Source organism: Nesoenas mayeri, assembly GCF_963082525.1.
Source record: "Nesoenas mayeri genome assembly, chromosome: 1".
Taxonomy (NCBI): Eukaryota; Metazoa; Chordata; class Aves; order Columbiformes; family Columbidae; genus Nesoenas; species Nesoenas mayeri.
The window spans coordinates 120,440,079-120,458,811 of NC_137541.1; the positions used below are offsets into that span (position 1 = coordinate 120,440,079).

The window sequence follows — 18,733 nt, forward strand, 5'->3', positions numbered from 1 at the left end:
AAGGAAAAGAACTTCAAAACGCGCATTACACTAAAAGTTTTGGAGGTGGATATCAGTATTATTAAAATGTAGCTGATAACTCCACTGCCATGCTTAAGTAGAACAATTTGATGTAATTAAAGGTCAGAGGCATCTAAGAAATTATTGTACTCAGTGTCTTATCAGGTCTTGACATTGGTGTAGGAGCTTTATTTAGGGATATAGTTTAATGTTAAGCATGTTTCATATTCTGTATGAAGTGGCAGAGGAGAGATTGTTTTTACAGAACAGTACTTCCGTTGGCCCTTGCTCTTTGTGTCAGGAATCCCCTCAAGTTTAATTCAGACTTTTTTGCATTATATGGTATAGATCTTTGGTGATTGCAGTGTTATCCTGAACCATAATTGAACATTTTCTTTTTATAATTTTGGCCATATGACTTTATTTTTTTCAGCTTAAGTAACATGCATAGTTTTAAATAGAAGTGTAATTTACTAAGCTGTGGAAAAACATAGGTTCTTTAAAGGACACCTGAAAGTTTTACCCTGAATGTCTTTGAAAATCCTTGCTGAGTGTAACAAATACTTCTTTCCAGGGTTCAGATGACTGTTTGGTAAAGATCTGGTCAACTCATAATGGCAGGTTATTTGCCACATTACGTGGACATTCAGCAGAGATTTCAGATATGGCTGTCAATTATGAAAACACTATGATTGCAGCTGGAAGCTGTGATAAAATGATCAGAGTGTGGTGTCTGAGAACTTGTGCACCAGTTGCAGTCCTCCATGGACACACAGGGTCCATTACCTCCCTACAGGTATGTTTTTTTTAAGTAATTCTATGTGTTGAAGCAGAAAGAATGTAGATGGATTGTAAGAAGCAGCCAGTCTATGAATAAAGTCAGATATTAAGCTCCACTTGACAGCGTGGTATTGAAAGTTTTAAGGTATTTTAATCAAATAATAGGAAGCAATAAATAAATTGGGAAATAATTTGAGAAAAAAAAAATATGCTGTTGCACCTAATTTGAGAAGTTAAGAGTCTGCTTTAGTAGTAGGATGTTGTTTGATGGGATACCCTAAGATTAGCTAGCTATCGTATTCATAAGAAATAATCAGTTTCCTTGGTTGCTGACTGAAATTGAGAAATGTAGTTATGTGACTGCTTGACACCAATAGAGCTTTCTATCTTTGGGTTATAACGTATTGAAAAGGAAGATCAGTACCTCATTTTCTGTTTGTGAAGAGAAGTACTTTGTTGTTGCTGTTACTAGGTTAAGAAGTAGCTTGCCAAGCATACTTCTTAGTTTTTCATATCCAAATGCAAGGAATTGATGTTCTGTTGCCCATGCATGGCAAATCAATTTCACTGTGCTTGTCACTGTGTTTTTCACATAACTAAAATTATTTCTGTGTGGCTGTGTTAATCTTAAAATCTGAGCATTTAAATATTGATGTCAAAAATTAGTCAAGACCACAGGAGAAGTCTACTTTTTTTTTTTTTTTTTTTTAAGAATAATAATAATAAAAAAGTTCCTTGCCTCTCTGAAATTCCTGAGTATTTACTGGAAATAATGGCAGGAATCCTTCTTCACTTAAAGTAGGTCATTATCCATAATATTTGAGCTGTTGGAACCAAAGAGAATTTCTGGGAAATACAGAGTTCTCCTGTTGTCTGTTACTGGAGATGTGGGATGCTGATTTATGTAGGCAAGTGTTCTGATCCAGTATGTGGTTCTTACAACTTCTGTGATAGAGATATCTGTCTTAATTTCAAAAGTATAAGTTATTTCAGAAGTGCAAAGGTGCCAGTGTAACAGGTTGTGTAATTAAATTTGAAAGTGTTGGAATACTTTGTGCTATTGGTAGTTCTTTAGATTCAGTCTCATTTTGGCCTTTGTAATTCCTTATTTAACAGAGAAACTAGTAGCTCATTATCCAGATTTGCTGTTTGCCAATGAGACAAACAGGCGTATGTTGAGTGGTGAAGAGTGGCCACCTGCCAGCTTGTGAAGTTCAATACGAAAAGTGATTTTGCAGTTTTTTCAAAAGTGCTGACTCCAAGGGTGATCTTCATATTCACAAAGTTTCTGTAGCATTAATTGCATTTTTTTTAACGGCAATTCACTTATTTCTGGTGTTTCGTTTACTGTATTGTACTATTGTGGGGGTTTTGTGTCTAATCATTCTTAATAACACTTTAATTGCAACATGTACAATTTATATGGCCTTTTCCAAAGGTGGCAGTAGTAATTAATGAGCAATTTAATCAACTTGTGTAACTTGTGGTACCTGTGTACATAACAATGAATCCATGTCTTAAAGAAGTATGTGTGAGAACTTCCTATAAATTCGTATGTGATGCTGGGTACATGTACTCATAACTGATGTTCCGCTTAATTATAGAATTTTAAAAGTCTAGTGAAACTTCTTCCATTTTACTTTCTGTTTGTTTTCCAATCTGTTTTGCTCATTACTTCATTCATGGACGATGTGGATGATTGTGGTTAGTTAAGACTTCAAAAACAAAGCAGTGAATGCGTTGGTTTTATGCAATGCAATAATTGAAACATAGATTATGACTTTATTTTAAAGTGTAGGAGATGTTATTTTGTAAACATTAAAATTGACAGTTAACAACTGCTTTAGCAGTTTAAAATGTGAAGTAAATGAAGGTTTTACGTTAACTTTTTAGAAGTTCACAAACAGTTTTTAAATATCTCTTTTTGTATGTGTCTGATTTTACTTTCTTCTCTTTAGTTTAGTCCAATGGTGAAAGGCTCCATGCGATACATGGTGTCTACAGGTGCAGATGGAACTGTTTGCTTTTGGCAATGGGATGCAGATACCATGAAATTCAAGTATGTAAATGGGTTCCTTATTAACTCTATTCTATACTATACTTGATTAAAAGAAGTTAAGTCAAATAACAGTAAGCAAAAATAAGTCAAGTCTAGGTAAAAAACTTTTGAAGTTCTTTTGTGACTGTAAAAATACTGTGGAAATAACCTATAACATAATTATTTTAAAGTGCCATCAATAACTATATCCTTTATAAATTTATGTTACTCTGTTGTCTTAGGAGTTTAGTGGGGAAATCTGTTAACTTCTTACTACAGTAATAGCACAAATGTGGGACAAATAGAATTGCCCCAAATATAAATATGTTGGAACAGTGTAATACAACTTTTTGTTCATTATGAGTTTTCAACAGCCTTGTAGTTTTAGGATGTCTCTTATAGAACTTGCATACAGAGTGTGTTCAGGATAATTTTTAAATGTTCTGTATGTGATTGCTGTTGATTTATAGAAAAAATTAGATTACTACCAGAAAGAGGATACGTGGGATGATCAGTCTGTATCTAGTATTGTGCTACATAGTGAAAGTTGGTATAAAGTTATCCATTTTACATTAGAGCAACTGTTAAAAAAAAAAAAAGGCAGTACTGTAGAAAGCAGAAGATTATTTTGCTTTTTAATTCAATCTTGTGATCTTAAGATAGTAGAATTGCAACAAAATCTATCAAAGACATAGTTGCATCTGAAGAATCTTTTAGGGCTGTAAGATATAGGAGGAGAATGTTTAAACTGAATCCTTAATTATTCTCCTTCTAAAAATAATTTAGAGGACTGTATGAGATGTAAACGTTTAAATTAGTTAAAGCATAGACTTAAATTGGTTTAAGCTTTGGTATGTCTCAAAGCAGTATTCTTAGGATTTGAATCTCTATATTGTGCATCATACAAACATGAGAAATATTGAGATGATTAGTATATTTCCTTTGATAAACAAAAAACACTTGAACAAAAAAACAGCAGAATGATGAGTAGAAACCTATAATGCTTGTAAGTGGCACAGTTTACTGGATTTATCCATAATGTAGTTCATAGTAGCTACTTGAGATTATGGCCATGTCAACTGGAAGAATGTGTACATGACTTGCAGAACAGGAAACCAGTCCTTTAAATCACCATGTGCACAGTGTTGAAGAACTTTTATTTGCTTTTTTTTTATTTACTGTAAAATGGTATGATTTTGTACAGCATTCTGCAGTAATGGTATTTGATAGGCCTGATGTACTGTTGGTGATTTTTAATGTGAAGGCAAGAGTTCAGTACTTTGTGGATATGTTATGAAGGGTGTATATCATACTTACCAAAGGATGAGAGAGAATAAACATTCTTGGCATGTCATGTTATCCTTGCGAGGTAATAGCATCTTGCAGAAAAAGTCATGAGCTGTGCAGGCTTCAAATATCATTTGTGTATGTGTGTACAGTAATTTTGAAAAGTAAACCTTATTGCTCATCCTCCTGCACAAGATTTACAGATGGTATTGTATGTATTTAAGAAGTACCTGTTACGTAGATGTTTGAAGAAATGGACCTTTGTTTTGAAATGTTGACAAAGCCATTTTTTTGTGGCATGTTTTCTTTTTAAGTAATCGGCCAGTGAAATTCACAGAGAAACCTAGACCAGGGGTTCAGATGCTTTGTTCTTCGTTCAGTGTAGGTAAGTTGTGTACAGATTGAGTTTAGCATTGTGATTTCTCCTCTTTTCCCATAGGTATTTATTATAATACACTGGTTGTGACAACTTTAAGATATACAAAAGCAGTAGCTGTGTAGTCAGTAATTGTTTATATGTGTATTGTTAGCCTATGACATAATTAAATAGTGTAATTTGCCTTAGTTAACAGTGAAAGACTGTAGAACTAAGTGATACTATTTTCCTTTAGCCATTCGTGATTTACAGAAGTAAAATGCACCTGATGCTCATTTACTTTTTATCCATCTCTACTGGATTTTTATTTTTGTTCAACTCCTTAGAATAATGTCAGGCATTTGCAAAGTTAGTTCTTTAGGGTACCACAGTCAACAGCGGTGGAAGTGGTTACTCCCAGTAGTAGGAGCTCCTGATTCTGTGCCAGCTATATGCAGGGATGGACATCAAGATCCCTACTTTCTTAAGAATCCATAAATGTATCTATAAATGTATTTCACTTCAGGCTTGTAGTTGTCTTTCATTCTGATCATGTGGGTGACTTGTGGGAAGGCCTACTGATAGCAGACAGCATGAACATTAGAAGAAACTTGAGAATTTCAGAAATAAAATAGAAATCAAAGTATAGCTTGTTAATGTTGTCCGAATATAGCCATGGGTTGTGTTTGGGCTAGGGGGTTTTGTTTGTTTGGGGTTTTTTTGACAGCACTGAGATGTGTTAAGAGGCAGATCTTAATATTGCTGCCAGCCCAGCTAAATACTGGTGTACTTATGCTGATTTGCTTATGCATCTATGCAGTTTTGAAGCAATTCACATGCTACAAATGACACATGCTACAGTAAAAGAGTCAGCTGGATAATTCTGATGAGGACTTGCTGTATTCCCCATAATCGAAGGCTTTTATGTGCAATTAGTAGTGTAGTAGTAGCAGCATTCCTCTAGTTACATATTTTAAAATCTTCGTAACATGGAGTTTGACTATTTTTATTATGGCTGAAAAAGTGTTCTGGGGCAAGAGGAGGATCTACTTCCACATCTGTATGTCAGTGGAAGAGCATGAGAAATGCAGTGCTCTTCAGATTATTATTTTTTTAAACTAAGCATCAGAGGAATATTGGTGATCTGTTTTAATTTCTTATACAGTAGCTTATTTATCGCTTGATTTTTACAGGTGGTATGTTTTTAGCAACTGGCAGCACTGATCATGTCATCAGGATGTACTTTTTTGGCTCTGAAACACCTGAGAAAATAGCTGAATTGGAAAGTCATGCTGTAAGTAAGATTCTTAGATCTGATAACTGGTCATCTATAAAGCAGTATTGAAGTTGAAAGTTAATGTTGTTAGTGGGTTTGTAGCAGTGTTCTTTTATTGAATATGTTTGGAACTTACGCAGAATTTCAGCTAGTCATCTCAATGTGACTTGGCCACTTTGAAGGCTGGAACATATCAAGATGATACTTAGAATTCTTTCTTTTCAACTGGATGTCATACATATCTCTAATTTTAAAGTGCATGGTTTGCTCGGTTGCTTCCCTCTGATGTAAGTGTACCTCACCACCCACATATTACACATATTATATGCTGTATACAGGAAGTAGATAGGCTGAGAATGTGTATATCGTTACTCAAGTTATTTACAATTTGACACCTTTTGTGTTAAATCTTTAAATGAGATTGAGTTTCCAGAGTTTTAGTTCTGTTCATCTTGGCCTTTATTTATGTTTTCAGGGGCTGTGCAAACTGCTTCATACTTCCTAAGTCAGCTTGCTGGTTTAGTGTTGTTTCCCTATGTGTGTCGTTTAATGTGTGCTGTCTTTACTTGTGTTCTTGACATAACTGATACCTGTTAGGAGAATAACTTCTTAGATAAAATATGGTCCTTTTTTTTATTTGTGTATCTTAGTCTAGTGGACTCTGCCTTCTAAGGAATCTTAGAAGCAAATGAGCTTATGCTCATGTGCTGAAGGCTGAGACTTTTTTTTTTTTTTGCCCCTTGATGCACAAAGAATCTGTAGTTTTACTGTAGAGATTTTAGATTTAGTTGAATCCTTAAAGCTCTTTCAAGGGCAACTCTTAAAGTACTCATCTTCTTTCTGTTTGCCTTAATGTATTTTCTCTAATACTGAATATGACTTTAACCATTTAAGTTATAGTGATAAGGCTTGATCAATATGTATTTCATATGTAGAAGAGACTTTCAGCTCTGAAGATAAACTGATCTGAGTGTGCTATCTACTTTTCCTGTAGTTCTTATTGTGATAAAAATGAATAACTAGTTGTATATTTCTTGAAGGAATGTGTAAGTAGACTTGGGAACAACAAGTCCTCTTGATTGTAGTAGGCATAGGATATTAGAAATATATATTCAAATGTGATTTAATTGTATGCCAAGTGGACAATTATTTCACCTGCCCACTCTTCATATTTAATTGGGACAGTTTTTTAAAACTTCCTTTTTAAATGCATTAGTGGTTAGTGAATTCTGGGACTTGGTTCAACTTGCAGTTAAAACTGTTAAAAAATTGTTGTTTCGGATTTGTTAAAACTGTATTTCCTGTTTAAAAATATAATTTCTAACAAACTCTACCTTTTCTTGCAGGACAAAGTGGACAGCATTCAGTTTTCTAACAGTGGTGATAGGTATGTTGAGAAATGCTCAATTGTGAACAAACAATACATTATCTCGGACTTCAAAATGTATTATTTTTCTTACCTGGAGGTTTCCAATAAGGAAATTCTCCTTATTTAGAACTCAAAGGGGAAATTTGGACTAATCCAGGAGAGCATAGCTAAGTTTCATCTGCCTGTCTCAGCTATTAATCCTTGTTAGACAGTGTCTTTGGACTGGCTGGATTTTAATTTGCTTACAGAAATGTTACCACTTTTTAACATACCTGATGTATTTGTCCCTTTGTAAACATCTTCTTCCCCCTCCTTTCAGTTTGAGGAAGTATTGGATCAAAATAGGAAATGGGAAAATGCAATGCAAATGAATGGTCTAAAATAAGTTTTAATATTTTTCATTTTTTGTTCTAGCCTACTACTTTTTTTTTTAAGGAAATTTATTTGACAAAATTCTACAGTTGTTTGGGGGTGGGGGAATGTGAAGGGAAACACTGTATAAATTCCATTTGTAAAAATTCACTTCCTTTCTAGTAGAAAATGGAGTCAAATTGATCTCTGGCCTATCCCTAATGAAGATGTGGATTTTAACCTTCAGGGTAGACTTACATCTGCAGCCATAAGATGCAACTTTATTGGGTCCTTTCTTTTCTTGAAAGCCACATAACTGTGACTAAGAAAACTAATAATCTAGATTCAGTTTTGAAGTTGTAGTTGTATTGCTTTTAAATGTGTTTTTCTGCGATTATACGGGTCTTTGGGGCCATCATGTTGCACTGGTCTATCCATGTTGCTTGCATGAATTACTTCTCAAGGCAGTGCAAAAAAAGTCAATACAACTGCTCTTTTTGTTTGGTAACACGTTCTATGGAAGGTGTTTGAGATTTATAATTATTGTTAAGATTAATCATAGCAAACTAGAGCACTGTCTGACACACAGACTTTTCCTGGGGCAGGTATGTCAACTGTCTTTCTCAGACTTGTGATTAATGGACTAGGGAGATTATCTTTGAGTATCTTAAAATGTTTCGGTTCCTCTCTTCAGGAATTTCCATTCTGCTGCATTGACACTTCAGCAGTTCATGAAATGGAAGCCTGAACTGACGTGGTTTACAGCTTGCTATCTTAAAGTAAACCACTGATGGTCTTCTCTTTTATGCACAATTGTTCCCTATGTGTGTCATGTCTGTCCGTCTTCCATTGTAGTGTTTTTTAAGTTGTGGTGGTGTAACTCTGAATATACTTTAAAGCAAATCCTCCTCCTTCAAGGTTCATAAGTGGCAGTAGAGATGGAACAGCTCGAATTTGGCGTTTTGAGCAAGCAGAATGGAGAAGTATCTTGTTGGATATGTCTGATCGATTACCAGGGTAGGTGAAGTGTTGTCTTTTGTGGGTTTTTGTTATTGTTGGGTTTTTGTGTCCACTTTGTAGAAACTCAGCAGAAGTGAATTTGTAGGTGATCAAACGGTGGGGTGGTGGGCCGAGAACAAACACAAAAAGTGGACCTTGGGTATACTAGTTTATTGGAGGGTGATTGCAAGCTCTTCTTTGATGCAGCCATGAAAAAAAAAAGTGTTTTTTCTAAGAAAGGAGGAGGTATTAATATCTGAGATTTGGTTATGGTATCTTTCTGGGTTAGTATGTACAGTTCTGTATAATTGAGAGAGAGTCTTTGTAGGAGAGGCTACTAGTTGATGTGGAATATAGATAATGCTGTGTGAAGAAGTGTTTCAAAAAAGGCTTGTTTCTTTAGTTGATTAAGATGCCAAAAGGGAATGTTACAGTTTCCTATAAGTGAGAGAAACAAGGAAGTAGATTGATGTTAATACAAAATATTATCTTCAATATATTTATGTTGGAAATTGGAAAAAAATGCTTTGTTAATGTAGAGGTTAGCTTCTGAAACAGTTTATTTTTAAAGGAATTACATTATGACTCTTAATTGTAGAAGAGATAAGACTCTATGAAAAAAGAAAGCCTGTTTGCCTTTCTTCTCAAATGGGAAAGAGGTTATCATGTCCTATGAAATAAGTATGCTAGAAATCCAGATTTGCTTAATAGTTAATTGCACGAAAAAGGATCAAGTGTAAGTAGAAAAATTTCAGAACAAATATAATTCTTAACTTCCCTTCTCTTGTCTGATTATTAACATGGGAAAACAGGTTATTTTTCTATATTTTGAGATTGAAATGGGCTAATTAAAAATACCTCATGTCTTTTCAACTCTTCAAAATAGTGATACATGTTCAGAAGAAGACAAATTTATGAAGCCTAAAGTAACCATGATAGCTTGGAACCAAAACGATAACTATGTTGTTACGGCTGTGAATAATCATCTACTGAAAGTTTGGAATTCCTGTACAGGGCAATTACTTCATGACTTGGTGGTATGTAATTTTACTTGCTTTTTGAAATACATTGTCTTCCTAAAATTGCAATGACATGTGCCTGCTGGGTTTATAATTAGATCTGATTTGTCTTGAAAGCTCTATATGAATGATAAATAAAGTGTAGTGTTTCTTGGTTTGTGTTTTTTTTTTAACCAAAACTAGCCACTTCCTTGTGCATTTGAATTATCCTTTCTCTAGCTGCTGTGATGAACTTGCCTCTCCTGTGGAATAAATAAAAAGTTTTTCTGCAGTGACACACTTGTCCGTTTAATAGTTCTCTGTCCTGTGGAAAAAAAACAACTCCATATTTCTAGAGTTCTTGTGTGAATCTAGACAATTATTTAATTTAGAATTACAGTCTTTCTGGCTGCCTGGGGTTTTCTCAGGCAGTGCCATGAGGAAGTAGTCCAGATAGATATACTGTGGAATTTGTAAAACTTCATGTTTTTTGAAGGCAGCTTGCAGATGTCTAATTTTCCAAGAGTCTGAGTGTGAAGAGATGATAGTACAGTGCTTTGGGCTCTACTGTAAATATCCTCTTGATGTGGATTTATGTCCTCTTGTTTGCATTTGATATGTGATTTTAAATTCTAGGGTCACGCGGATGAAGTATTTGTCTTGGAGACCCATCCTTTTGATTCCAGGATAATGTTGTCTGCAGGTCATGATGGCAACATCTTTATATGGGACATTACCAAAGGCACAAAAACAAAGCATTATTTTAACATGGTAAGACCTTTTAAAATTTTTTTTTTTGCTCAACACACAGCAGTGTGTTCACATACTAGTTTAAGAAGTGCTCACTAACATGCACACCCCCTGCACTTTTTTGTTTGGGGGGGGAGGGGGGAGAACCACCAAAAAAAAAGCATAAAACAACCAAGACCACCAAAAAAAAAAACCCAAACCAGTAAAAATTTTGAGTTTGTTTTTTCTTTAGAGCTTTTACCTTTGAATTTCTTGATTATTGTAGTGTAGGTGGAAAGTGACCAGGAGCCATTTTTAACAGTTTAATGTGGCAGCAAAGGAGGGCTGGGATTGCCTCCTTTGTCTGCTCCCAGCTGCCCATTCTTTGTCTTCAATCAAGTGCTTCTCACTGGACTTTTTACAAAGCTGAGTCAGTTCACTGATCTGCAGCAGTATTCCCCACTTCCCTTCATCACTGCTTTCCTGCGGGGCATCGGAGTTGAAACCAGTCAGGGAGGTCTCAATAAGCTGAGACAAGGAAGATTTAATTTTGAGAATTTGCAGTTGGGTGTGAGGAATGTGAGACATGGGGGGAGGAGCACATGAATTTACTTTCATCATGGTCAGTGTCTGAGCTTTGCAGACTCCACATGTTGATCAGGACTTCTCTGTTTGTGATGTGTTGGGAGGAGTTGACATCAGGGCTTTTCTACTCTTTGTCACTGAAGACGTTCTCGCACCTCATTCATAGTATCTGTTTTCCTTAATTGAGATCAGGCGCCGTATAAAAGACTGAGAGGTCCTGTTTTAGACCATCATTTCAAGAGTGTTATTGACAAATAATTATATTCTCAAATGTCTTAAAAAATTATAATGTTATTACCTTAAGTATTAGTGGATCAGTGCAGTTCTTCTTGAGACTTCCAATGGCATTTGCTCCATTTGAGAGTTTGTGATGAACATTTTAAAGTAGGTTATTTTCTCTGAGACTTAAGTTATGATCCAATGTTCCTAATAATTTTTTAATTTTTTTTTTTTTTTTTTTCTGGCTACACTCAGTAGCGAAGTTATTTTTTTTTTTCCTTAGCTTTAAGATTTCTTGTGCTTGTCTTGAAAGTGCTTTAAGAAAATCAGTATATATTAGCTGCAATTTACTTTTAAGCAGTATACTAAGAGGTAAAAAGCCTCAAAAAGCTTTTTTGTTTTTTTTTTTAAAATTCTTAACAGTAAGTTTCCATACCCTTTAATACATCTTTTAAAATTGAGTGCATCTTATATAACTATATGGTTCAGGACTTAAAATCATTTGTCAAGTGGAAGAGGAATGAACTGAACTAATGGAATTATTTTTGCTTTGAGTTATTTAAGAGATGAATGGCTGCTTTTGATAGAGTAATTAATTTTTGATGCTGCGTTATTGTTTGCTCAAAAAAAAAGGTCACATAATGTTGAGTTTCTTTCTTTCAATCTAGATTGAAGGCCAAGGACATGGTGCTGTTTTTGATTGTAAATTTTCACCAGATGGGCAGCATTTTGCATGTACAGATTCTCACGGACATCTGTTGATATTTGGTTTTGGCTGTAGCAGGCCATATGAAAAGGTAAGTTCAGCTTTTTATTGGAACTGTTTACTCAAACTTCTTACTCAGATTAGTTGCATTCAGTCTTCTAAAACATGGTATGTAAAAGAAGAGTTTTGTATGGGTACAGGACCTAAAAATAACAGGTTCCTTGGTGTCTGTAAGTTCTCGTGTATGTATGGTCCTGGCACAGCAGAAACAACCAGTGTCTTAGCATTCCCTTGGGAGTAGCTTCCAAGAACTTTTCTGGAATACATTTTCATTTTCCAGCCAGCTAATCTGCATGTTAATTGTTCAACCCCCAGATTACATTTCTTTCTAATTTCTGAAAATAGCTTGATGTTTAAAGACTGAAATGTATCACAAAGTTTATTGCATTACTACCTAATTAACAAAAAACAGGCTGTTTCTATGTTAAGAATAATTTGCTGGTTTATTTCAATTATTGGAACTGGCAGTTCTTTATACCTTTCCTTATTCAAACCTGAATACACTGTAGTAATTTGTTTAAAATAAGCAAAAGTAAATATCAATCCAACGCTGTGGATTTTGAAATGTTAGAAAAATGTGCATGGGGTAAATCTCTTGCTTTTTTGAGCAGCCTGTTTCCTTTTTGTTTTGATAAGTACATGTGTTTCTGTTATTTCAAAATAGCTCTCAAAAGTGCAGTTCTGGCCTATGCCTATGCTTTTCTTCACTCTCCCCTCAAATTTTTTAAAGTTGCAATGGTAATTCCGTTTTTGTCATTTTAAATATTTTTTTTTTCTTGCTTTAAATTCTTAGCTGAAATTGAAATTTATTCTCTTCATCTTGCTTATAATTTCGCAGAGCAAAGATTCTGACTGTGATCTAACACTTGTGTAACTGTCTTCCTTCAGCTGCATGGATTTAACAGACTGTTTGTGTTGCAGAAAAAATTTATGGTGGACATTGCATGATTAAGAAAGAACTTTACTTTGAGGGCTTAAGTTGAACTTCAGACAGTTATTTCCTTGCATGGAAACCAAGGAAACTTTTCTTAACTATATGCAAAAAATAGAATGAGATGTAGAATGTTTTTTAAATTAGTGTTTCTGCTTTAAGTTACCTCAGTCATTGCCTGCAAAAGCACTCTCAAAAGTGAGAGTACTGCAACACCCCTACAGGTTAATTGTAGCTATGCATAACTTCTTATTGGGAACTTGTGCTTTGTTGTACCTTTTAAAAGAGTTTAGATATTTTAGTATCACTTGTTCTTCTCTGTTATATAGCATATTTTTTTTTTTCAAATCGATAACATAAAAACTTCATTTCTTTCTAGATTCCTGATCAGATGTTCTTCCACACTGACTATCGGCCACTTATTCGAGACTCTAACAATTATGTCCTAGATGAGCAGACTCAACAGGCTCCTCATCTTATGCCACCTCCCTTCTTAGTAGATGTGGATGGAAACCCTCATCCAACAAAATATCAAAGACTGGTGCCAGGAAGAGAGAATTGTGCAGATGAACATTTGATTCCTCAACTTGGATATGTAGCAACAAGTAAGAACAGTGTTACTGAAGACCTACATCTAGAAGTTAGAATGGGAACAGAGTAGATAATGACATAGGTTATTTAAAAATGACTTCGTTTTCTCACATCCTGAGAGGTCCCACAGGATAATAAGATTTTAAACAAGAAAAAAACCCCACAGTTCGTTGTTGAAATACATATCTAAATTCTTCCAACTCAGGACATTCTGTGATTCTATGATTTTCTGTGTGCACTGACATGCACAAACTGTGTTTGAGTTGTGCACTTCATAAGTGTCTCATTTGGAATAAGTCAAACCATTTCAAGAATGGATTTCATTGTGTTTAGTTGTAGTTGTAGCATGTGGCTCTGTGATGTGAACAATGGGATTAAATCATTTGCTATAATCACTTAGTTAACCGAAGCCATTTGTTTTATTTGCATTACACTTGCAAGGTGATGGAGAAGTGGTTGAACAAGTTATAGGCCAACGGTCAGTTGATCAGGATGAACAAGGCTTGGAGCCCAGTATTCTTGATGGTATGATTAGACAATTACAACTACAACAAGATCAGAGAACTGGAGCTGATCAAGAATCTGCTTCAAGTGGTCCACAAAATGGGGAAGGAACACCTAGAAGAGGTGAATACACGCTGATAATTGTTCTATCTCAATTTTTATTATGCTGTTTGAAGTATTTCAAACAGGTTTTATGTTTAATGTTGTTTTGGGGACTAAGATTCCTTTAACACAGTGATATCTATTTAAGATGTGTTTTATTCATTAAAACAATGCTACGCTTCTGATTAAATTACAGAGCCTTTTGCTTTTCCTTTTAAAGACCATTAATTGTATTTCTTGTAGAGTGCTACATATTTAATAACACTTGTAGAGTGCTTACACAACATTTAGAGGAGCTACATTTGTTGTCCTCTAAAGTTCGCAAAATAAATATTTTACCATTATTCAAACTGGGGTCCTCTACCCCTTCTTTATGGATTTAAGCCAAACAGTCTTCTGATCTGTGTGTGTCCTTGTAGTTTTAATTATTTATGCCCAGCTCCAGGAAAAGTGCTTTGTAGAACCTTCACTAGCCTCAGAGCTGCTAAAGCAGTTCAGAAAAACATCTCTGTTACGTTATACTTCCTTTCACTGTATTAATATTGTAGAAGAAATAACCATTTTAAAAGTACATGTGTAATCTCACATAATTTCCTAAAGCTGGTGACTAATCATATACTTACAATCGTGGAGTTAAAAATATGTAAAGTGTTAATTTTTTATCTTTTAGTAAGAAGAAACAAGGGTCCAATTCTCGGTAGTCTGGGAAAAATGTTTTTGTATATTTTTAGCTTTTAGAAGGCCAAGTTTTGACATCCAGTCTCCTCCCAATATTGGTCTACGACGTAGTGGACAAGTTGAAGGCGTGCGTCAGATGCATCAGAATGCCCCACGAAGTCAGATGGCTACCGAGCGAGATCTTCAGGCTTGGAGACGAAGAGTTGTTGTACCAGAAATACCACCAAGCTTACTCAGGTCTGTGGACAGCTTGCAGATATGACTGGAGAGAACACATCATGTTATTTTTTTCTAGGCCTAGTGCTATTAGACTGAAGGTAAAATAGATACGTGGTACAAATTGCAATAGTGCAGTGTTATGGTCATCTATGCTTAAAAAGTTCTACTTGTAAAGTCCATTCAACAAAAATAAATGGAAATTTCTCTAGTTTAATATATTCTCCCATATTTCAGTTATTTGAGTCATCTTAGAGGACAGCTGGATTGCCTAGAAAATTGCTTTTTCCAAAATAAAGGGGTATAGGTTAAATTCATTTACATGAAAGAGTTCAGAGAGATTGTGCTTTTCTCAGACCTTGTAGGGGTGATGTGTTAAGACAAGAAACAGCACTGAGCACCTGAAATACTGAAACAGCTGTTCTCAAAAGTAGTATCAGTATGCATCTGTGAAAAGGAGTAGTATCAATAGCTAAATATTTATTTTTCATGGTTCAGCCATATGTGCTGCCTCATCTCTGAAGTTTTTAAAAAACTTTCCTGGTGTTGGGAGATAGAGTAAGATACTAAGAAAGTTTTCCTTGCAAATATCAGAATATAATAAACCTTTTCAACCCTATTTTTAATCCACATTCTTACCTTTCAAATCATACTATCTGAAAATGAGAGGACGTGTGTTATAGGTGTTGGAGCAATAATAATGTCTGAAATTAATAATGTAGTGGTGTTAGGGGTTTTTAGTTAGATCCTTCAAAGAGAATGGATCATTTAACTTTTCAGTATTGTCAAAAAAGATGTAGAGTTAAATTTTCTTTACTTTCTCATAGGAAGCAGGAAGACTATCGAATTGCAAAAGGGGAAGAAGAGAGAGATCTTTATGCAACAGAGAAGAGAAAGTCATTTGAGTCATTGGAAAAGGTATGCAGCAGCTTCTAGGAAAATGGACATTCTGTGCCCAGGGACAAGGGATGGTTTAAAAAATGAAAGCAGACATTTCTGGAAGTATGGTCTTCAAAGGATCCTACTGGTTCAGCTTCCAGTTATTGCAGGATGAGGTTTTATTTCTTTTATGAATACCTACTTTTAGATATATATATATATATATATTATTTTTCGGTTGTGCCTCCTTCCATCTGTGGTATTTGGTAGTAATTTTTAAAGGCAGACTTGACTTCAGGCCATTCTGATTTTATGGCAGTTCAAGTTTCAAAGACAGTTGTTGTAGGTCTTCGCTAAAGTGTTGAGGTGTTAGGATGTTCAAGATCCTGTATTTGAAGAGTTACAGGCTATATTGCTATTCCCTTGCCATTTTACTTCAGATTACTATGTTTTGTGTATGGGGCAACTTTTTCAGACTTGCCCCATTTTGAATGATTTTTTTCATCATCTGTTGCTGATTTTATAAGATAGTGGCTGTGATTCACTGTGCCTTGCAGCACAAAACAATTTGATGCAAGAATTCTACTGCATGATCCCCTTAACTGGGAGGAGTTGAGGATTTCTGGTCCTCTCAGAATTGCACACTGTTGCAGTTAATGTCTTGATCCTGTAAACACTCTTACCAAGTAATGTGAATGGACCTGTCACAGTAGCTTATACAGAGTAATTTCTTAGAATAACTACTAAATCTTAAATTGGGAACAGCAAATTTAAAACTATTGGCTTACAGGAAAATTATTTCTTACGAAAAGGAGTTTTGATGTGATCAGGTTGTGATGTGATGAGGCTGTTTCAGTTTTTACATTCAGCAGTGCTTTTAAGCCACCCTTTCACCCTCAAAATTTTGCTACATATGTACTTTTATGTAACTTCCTTTTTTTTTCTTTTACTTCCTGTATAAATCAGAGTGATTCTGAGTCTTCATTAATACAATCTAAGCGTAGACTGTATAGACGAAAATATGCCAATTACCGAACACGGAATAACATTGAACAACTGGAGTCCTCTGATGAGGAAAGAGATAACTGCTTTGACTTGATAGAGCAGGTGAGTTCTCTTCCAAGTTCTGTATTTTGATCCGAGTTCTTCAATAAGTGAAGTCTGATGTAAATTTGCCTTTTCTCTCTTAAACAAGCAAACAAAAAAACCCCTCTGTTACCAAAAAAAATATTTCTGTAAGAATCATTATTGTTAGCAGTTCTTAAACCTATTTATCTATTGTCTTAATAATGACCATCTTTCCTGTCATTTTATAAATAACTGAACTGTTTTTGCTGAGAGTACCCTAAACCAAAGCCACAGCTCAAGGCACAGTGTACAGTGCTGAGGTTGGTTGAAAGTAAAATCTGGACTTTAGATACATCTTGCTGTTTCTCTGTGAAAACCTTCCAAAATTTTGCGCATATCAAACTGGAAATTTTGAAGCTTCTTGATAAAGCATAGTTACAGTCTGGTAATCTGATTCTTCCACAGAGTCTGGTTATCCTGTCTGAGTCCTGGCTTGGAGTGACACAGAACTTTGCTGTGGGTAGCAGGAGCTTTTGGCTGTTGTATTATCAGATGTACATCAGTGGTAGGGTTGTTTGGACTACAGTTTGTCACAGATGAGTGATTTAGGGTCCTGCTTGCTGCAGAACAATGTTTAGATCACTTAAAGAAAAGTGTGACTTAACAGAGTTTGATGGCAAGGTTAACTCTATTACTGCGTGGAGGAAACATGCCAAGCAGAATGAGGTGAAAGTTGCTTTAGAGTGATTTGTGTAGGACAGAAGATGCAAAATGGTAGAGGGAGGCCCTCCCATTGAGTCATGAGGTTCAGAATGGACCTCCTTGCTTTCTAAACTTGTTCTCAGAAAGGAGCCTAGACGTGGCTGGATCTAAACTTAGCCCCAGACTTGGTCAACAGTTCATGTCCAAGAGACACAAAGGGAAAACAAGTAAGGTATTATATGTGTTTATGACCAAAAGATTATATGTGCACATCTGATTCTTTATATTGCTTGGCTAAGATTTCAAAGTTCCATCATTCTGCATCTCAATGCTATTGGTCTCCAGAGGTCTGGTGCCAGGTAGCTCTGAATCCTAGGTCTCTCAAGCAAACTTTCAGACATAAAAGTTAATTGGCAATGAGGATGGGATCCTAACTGTCTCAAAGCAAACTCTCAGGCATCAAAGTGCATAGAAATAAAGAACTGAATGGAGTAGTACAGCAGCAGGCCTGGCTCAAGCTGGGTATTTTTGCAGAGGTGCTGAGCTGAGGACAGAAGTCCCTGGGTAATTTATACCTTTGCAGACTTTTTACCTGTCCCTCACACGATGTTTCAATCCAGTAGTGGTATTTGTGGCTGGGGTCTTCTTGCTTCTCATTGAATCCTTTCATCGTCTGCAGACAGGCTCGTGTTTTGTTTAGCTGCAGACATTTATAGTCTGTAGCTGCTTCATGCTGGCTCTGAAGATGTTATTTTGTTCAAATGAATCCTGTTTTGCTCAACAAAGTGCAAAACAGACCTTATCTTGCAGGTGTTCTTGATGTTCTGTAGCTGCTGTGTTTTCATTGAGTAGATGTAAGTTTGGTGAATATGAGAGGAACTTCACAACATACAGTTTAAGATTTCAGCAAATTTGTCTAAGTAACATGAAACAGACAGTATATTAAAAATCACATGACCTTATAATTCTAAGTTATTCTATTTAAAATGCATTTACTTAAGCTAAATTATTAATATAAAACTTAAATTGGGCTTATGCAGTGATCTGTGATTAGTGAAAGATCATTGCCCTACAGCCATGCTTGTCTAGCAGGGAGTGCTCACAGTAGCTCACCCAGGCTGTCATATCTATGGACTAAAGTGGTTGGCTTGTCATCTGATTGCGCACAGTGGGAAAGGTCTGCACAAGACTCCTTGTACCCACACCTTGCTGGTGTTCAGTGCACCGTTCCACTTCCTTGTGGGTTTCCTAACAGTTTTTGGCTTGGCTGCAGCTCAGGCCTTTACCATCTTTGGAGTCTGGACCAAACT

The 18,733-nt window shown here is 35.5% G+C and overlaps 1 protein-coding gene across 5 annotated transcripts in view; it reads left to right on the plus strand.

Annotated features, from left to right (window-relative positions):
- BRWD1 (bromodomain and WD repeat domain containing 1) overlaps positions 1-18,733 on the plus strand; it is a 55,676-nt gene that overhangs the window by 5,974 nt on the left and 30,969 nt on the right. For 3 of the 5 annotated variants that reach the window (XM_080362805.1, XM_080362806.1, XM_080362807.1), the window contains exons 8-21: positions 575-796; positions 2,739-2,839; positions 4,420-4,490; positions 5,654-5,754; positions 7,083-7,123; positions 8,375-8,473; positions 9,342-9,492; positions 10,090-10,224; positions 11,655-11,783; positions 13,063-13,288; positions 13,716-13,901; positions 14,612-14,795; positions 15,602-15,692; positions 16,620-16,760. In XM_080362805.1, the coding sequence (XP_080218931.1) occupies positions 575-796; positions 2,739-2,839; positions 4,420-4,490; positions 5,654-5,754; positions 7,083-7,123; positions 8,375-8,473; positions 9,342-9,492; positions 10,090-10,224; positions 11,655-11,783; positions 13,063-13,288; positions 13,716-13,901; positions 14,612-14,795; positions 15,602-15,692; positions 16,620-16,760 (1,878 nt within the window). Of the gene's footprint in view, positions 1-574; positions 797-2,738; positions 2,840-4,419; positions 4,491-5,653; positions 5,755-7,082; positions 7,124-8,374; positions 8,474-9,341; positions 9,493-10,089; positions 10,225-11,654; positions 11,784-13,062; positions 13,289-13,715; positions 13,902-14,611; positions 14,796-15,601; positions 15,693-16,619; positions 16,761-18,733 lie in introns of those variants that run through there. The other 2 variants (XR_013923545.1, XR_013923546.1) reach the window with 2 other exon arrangements.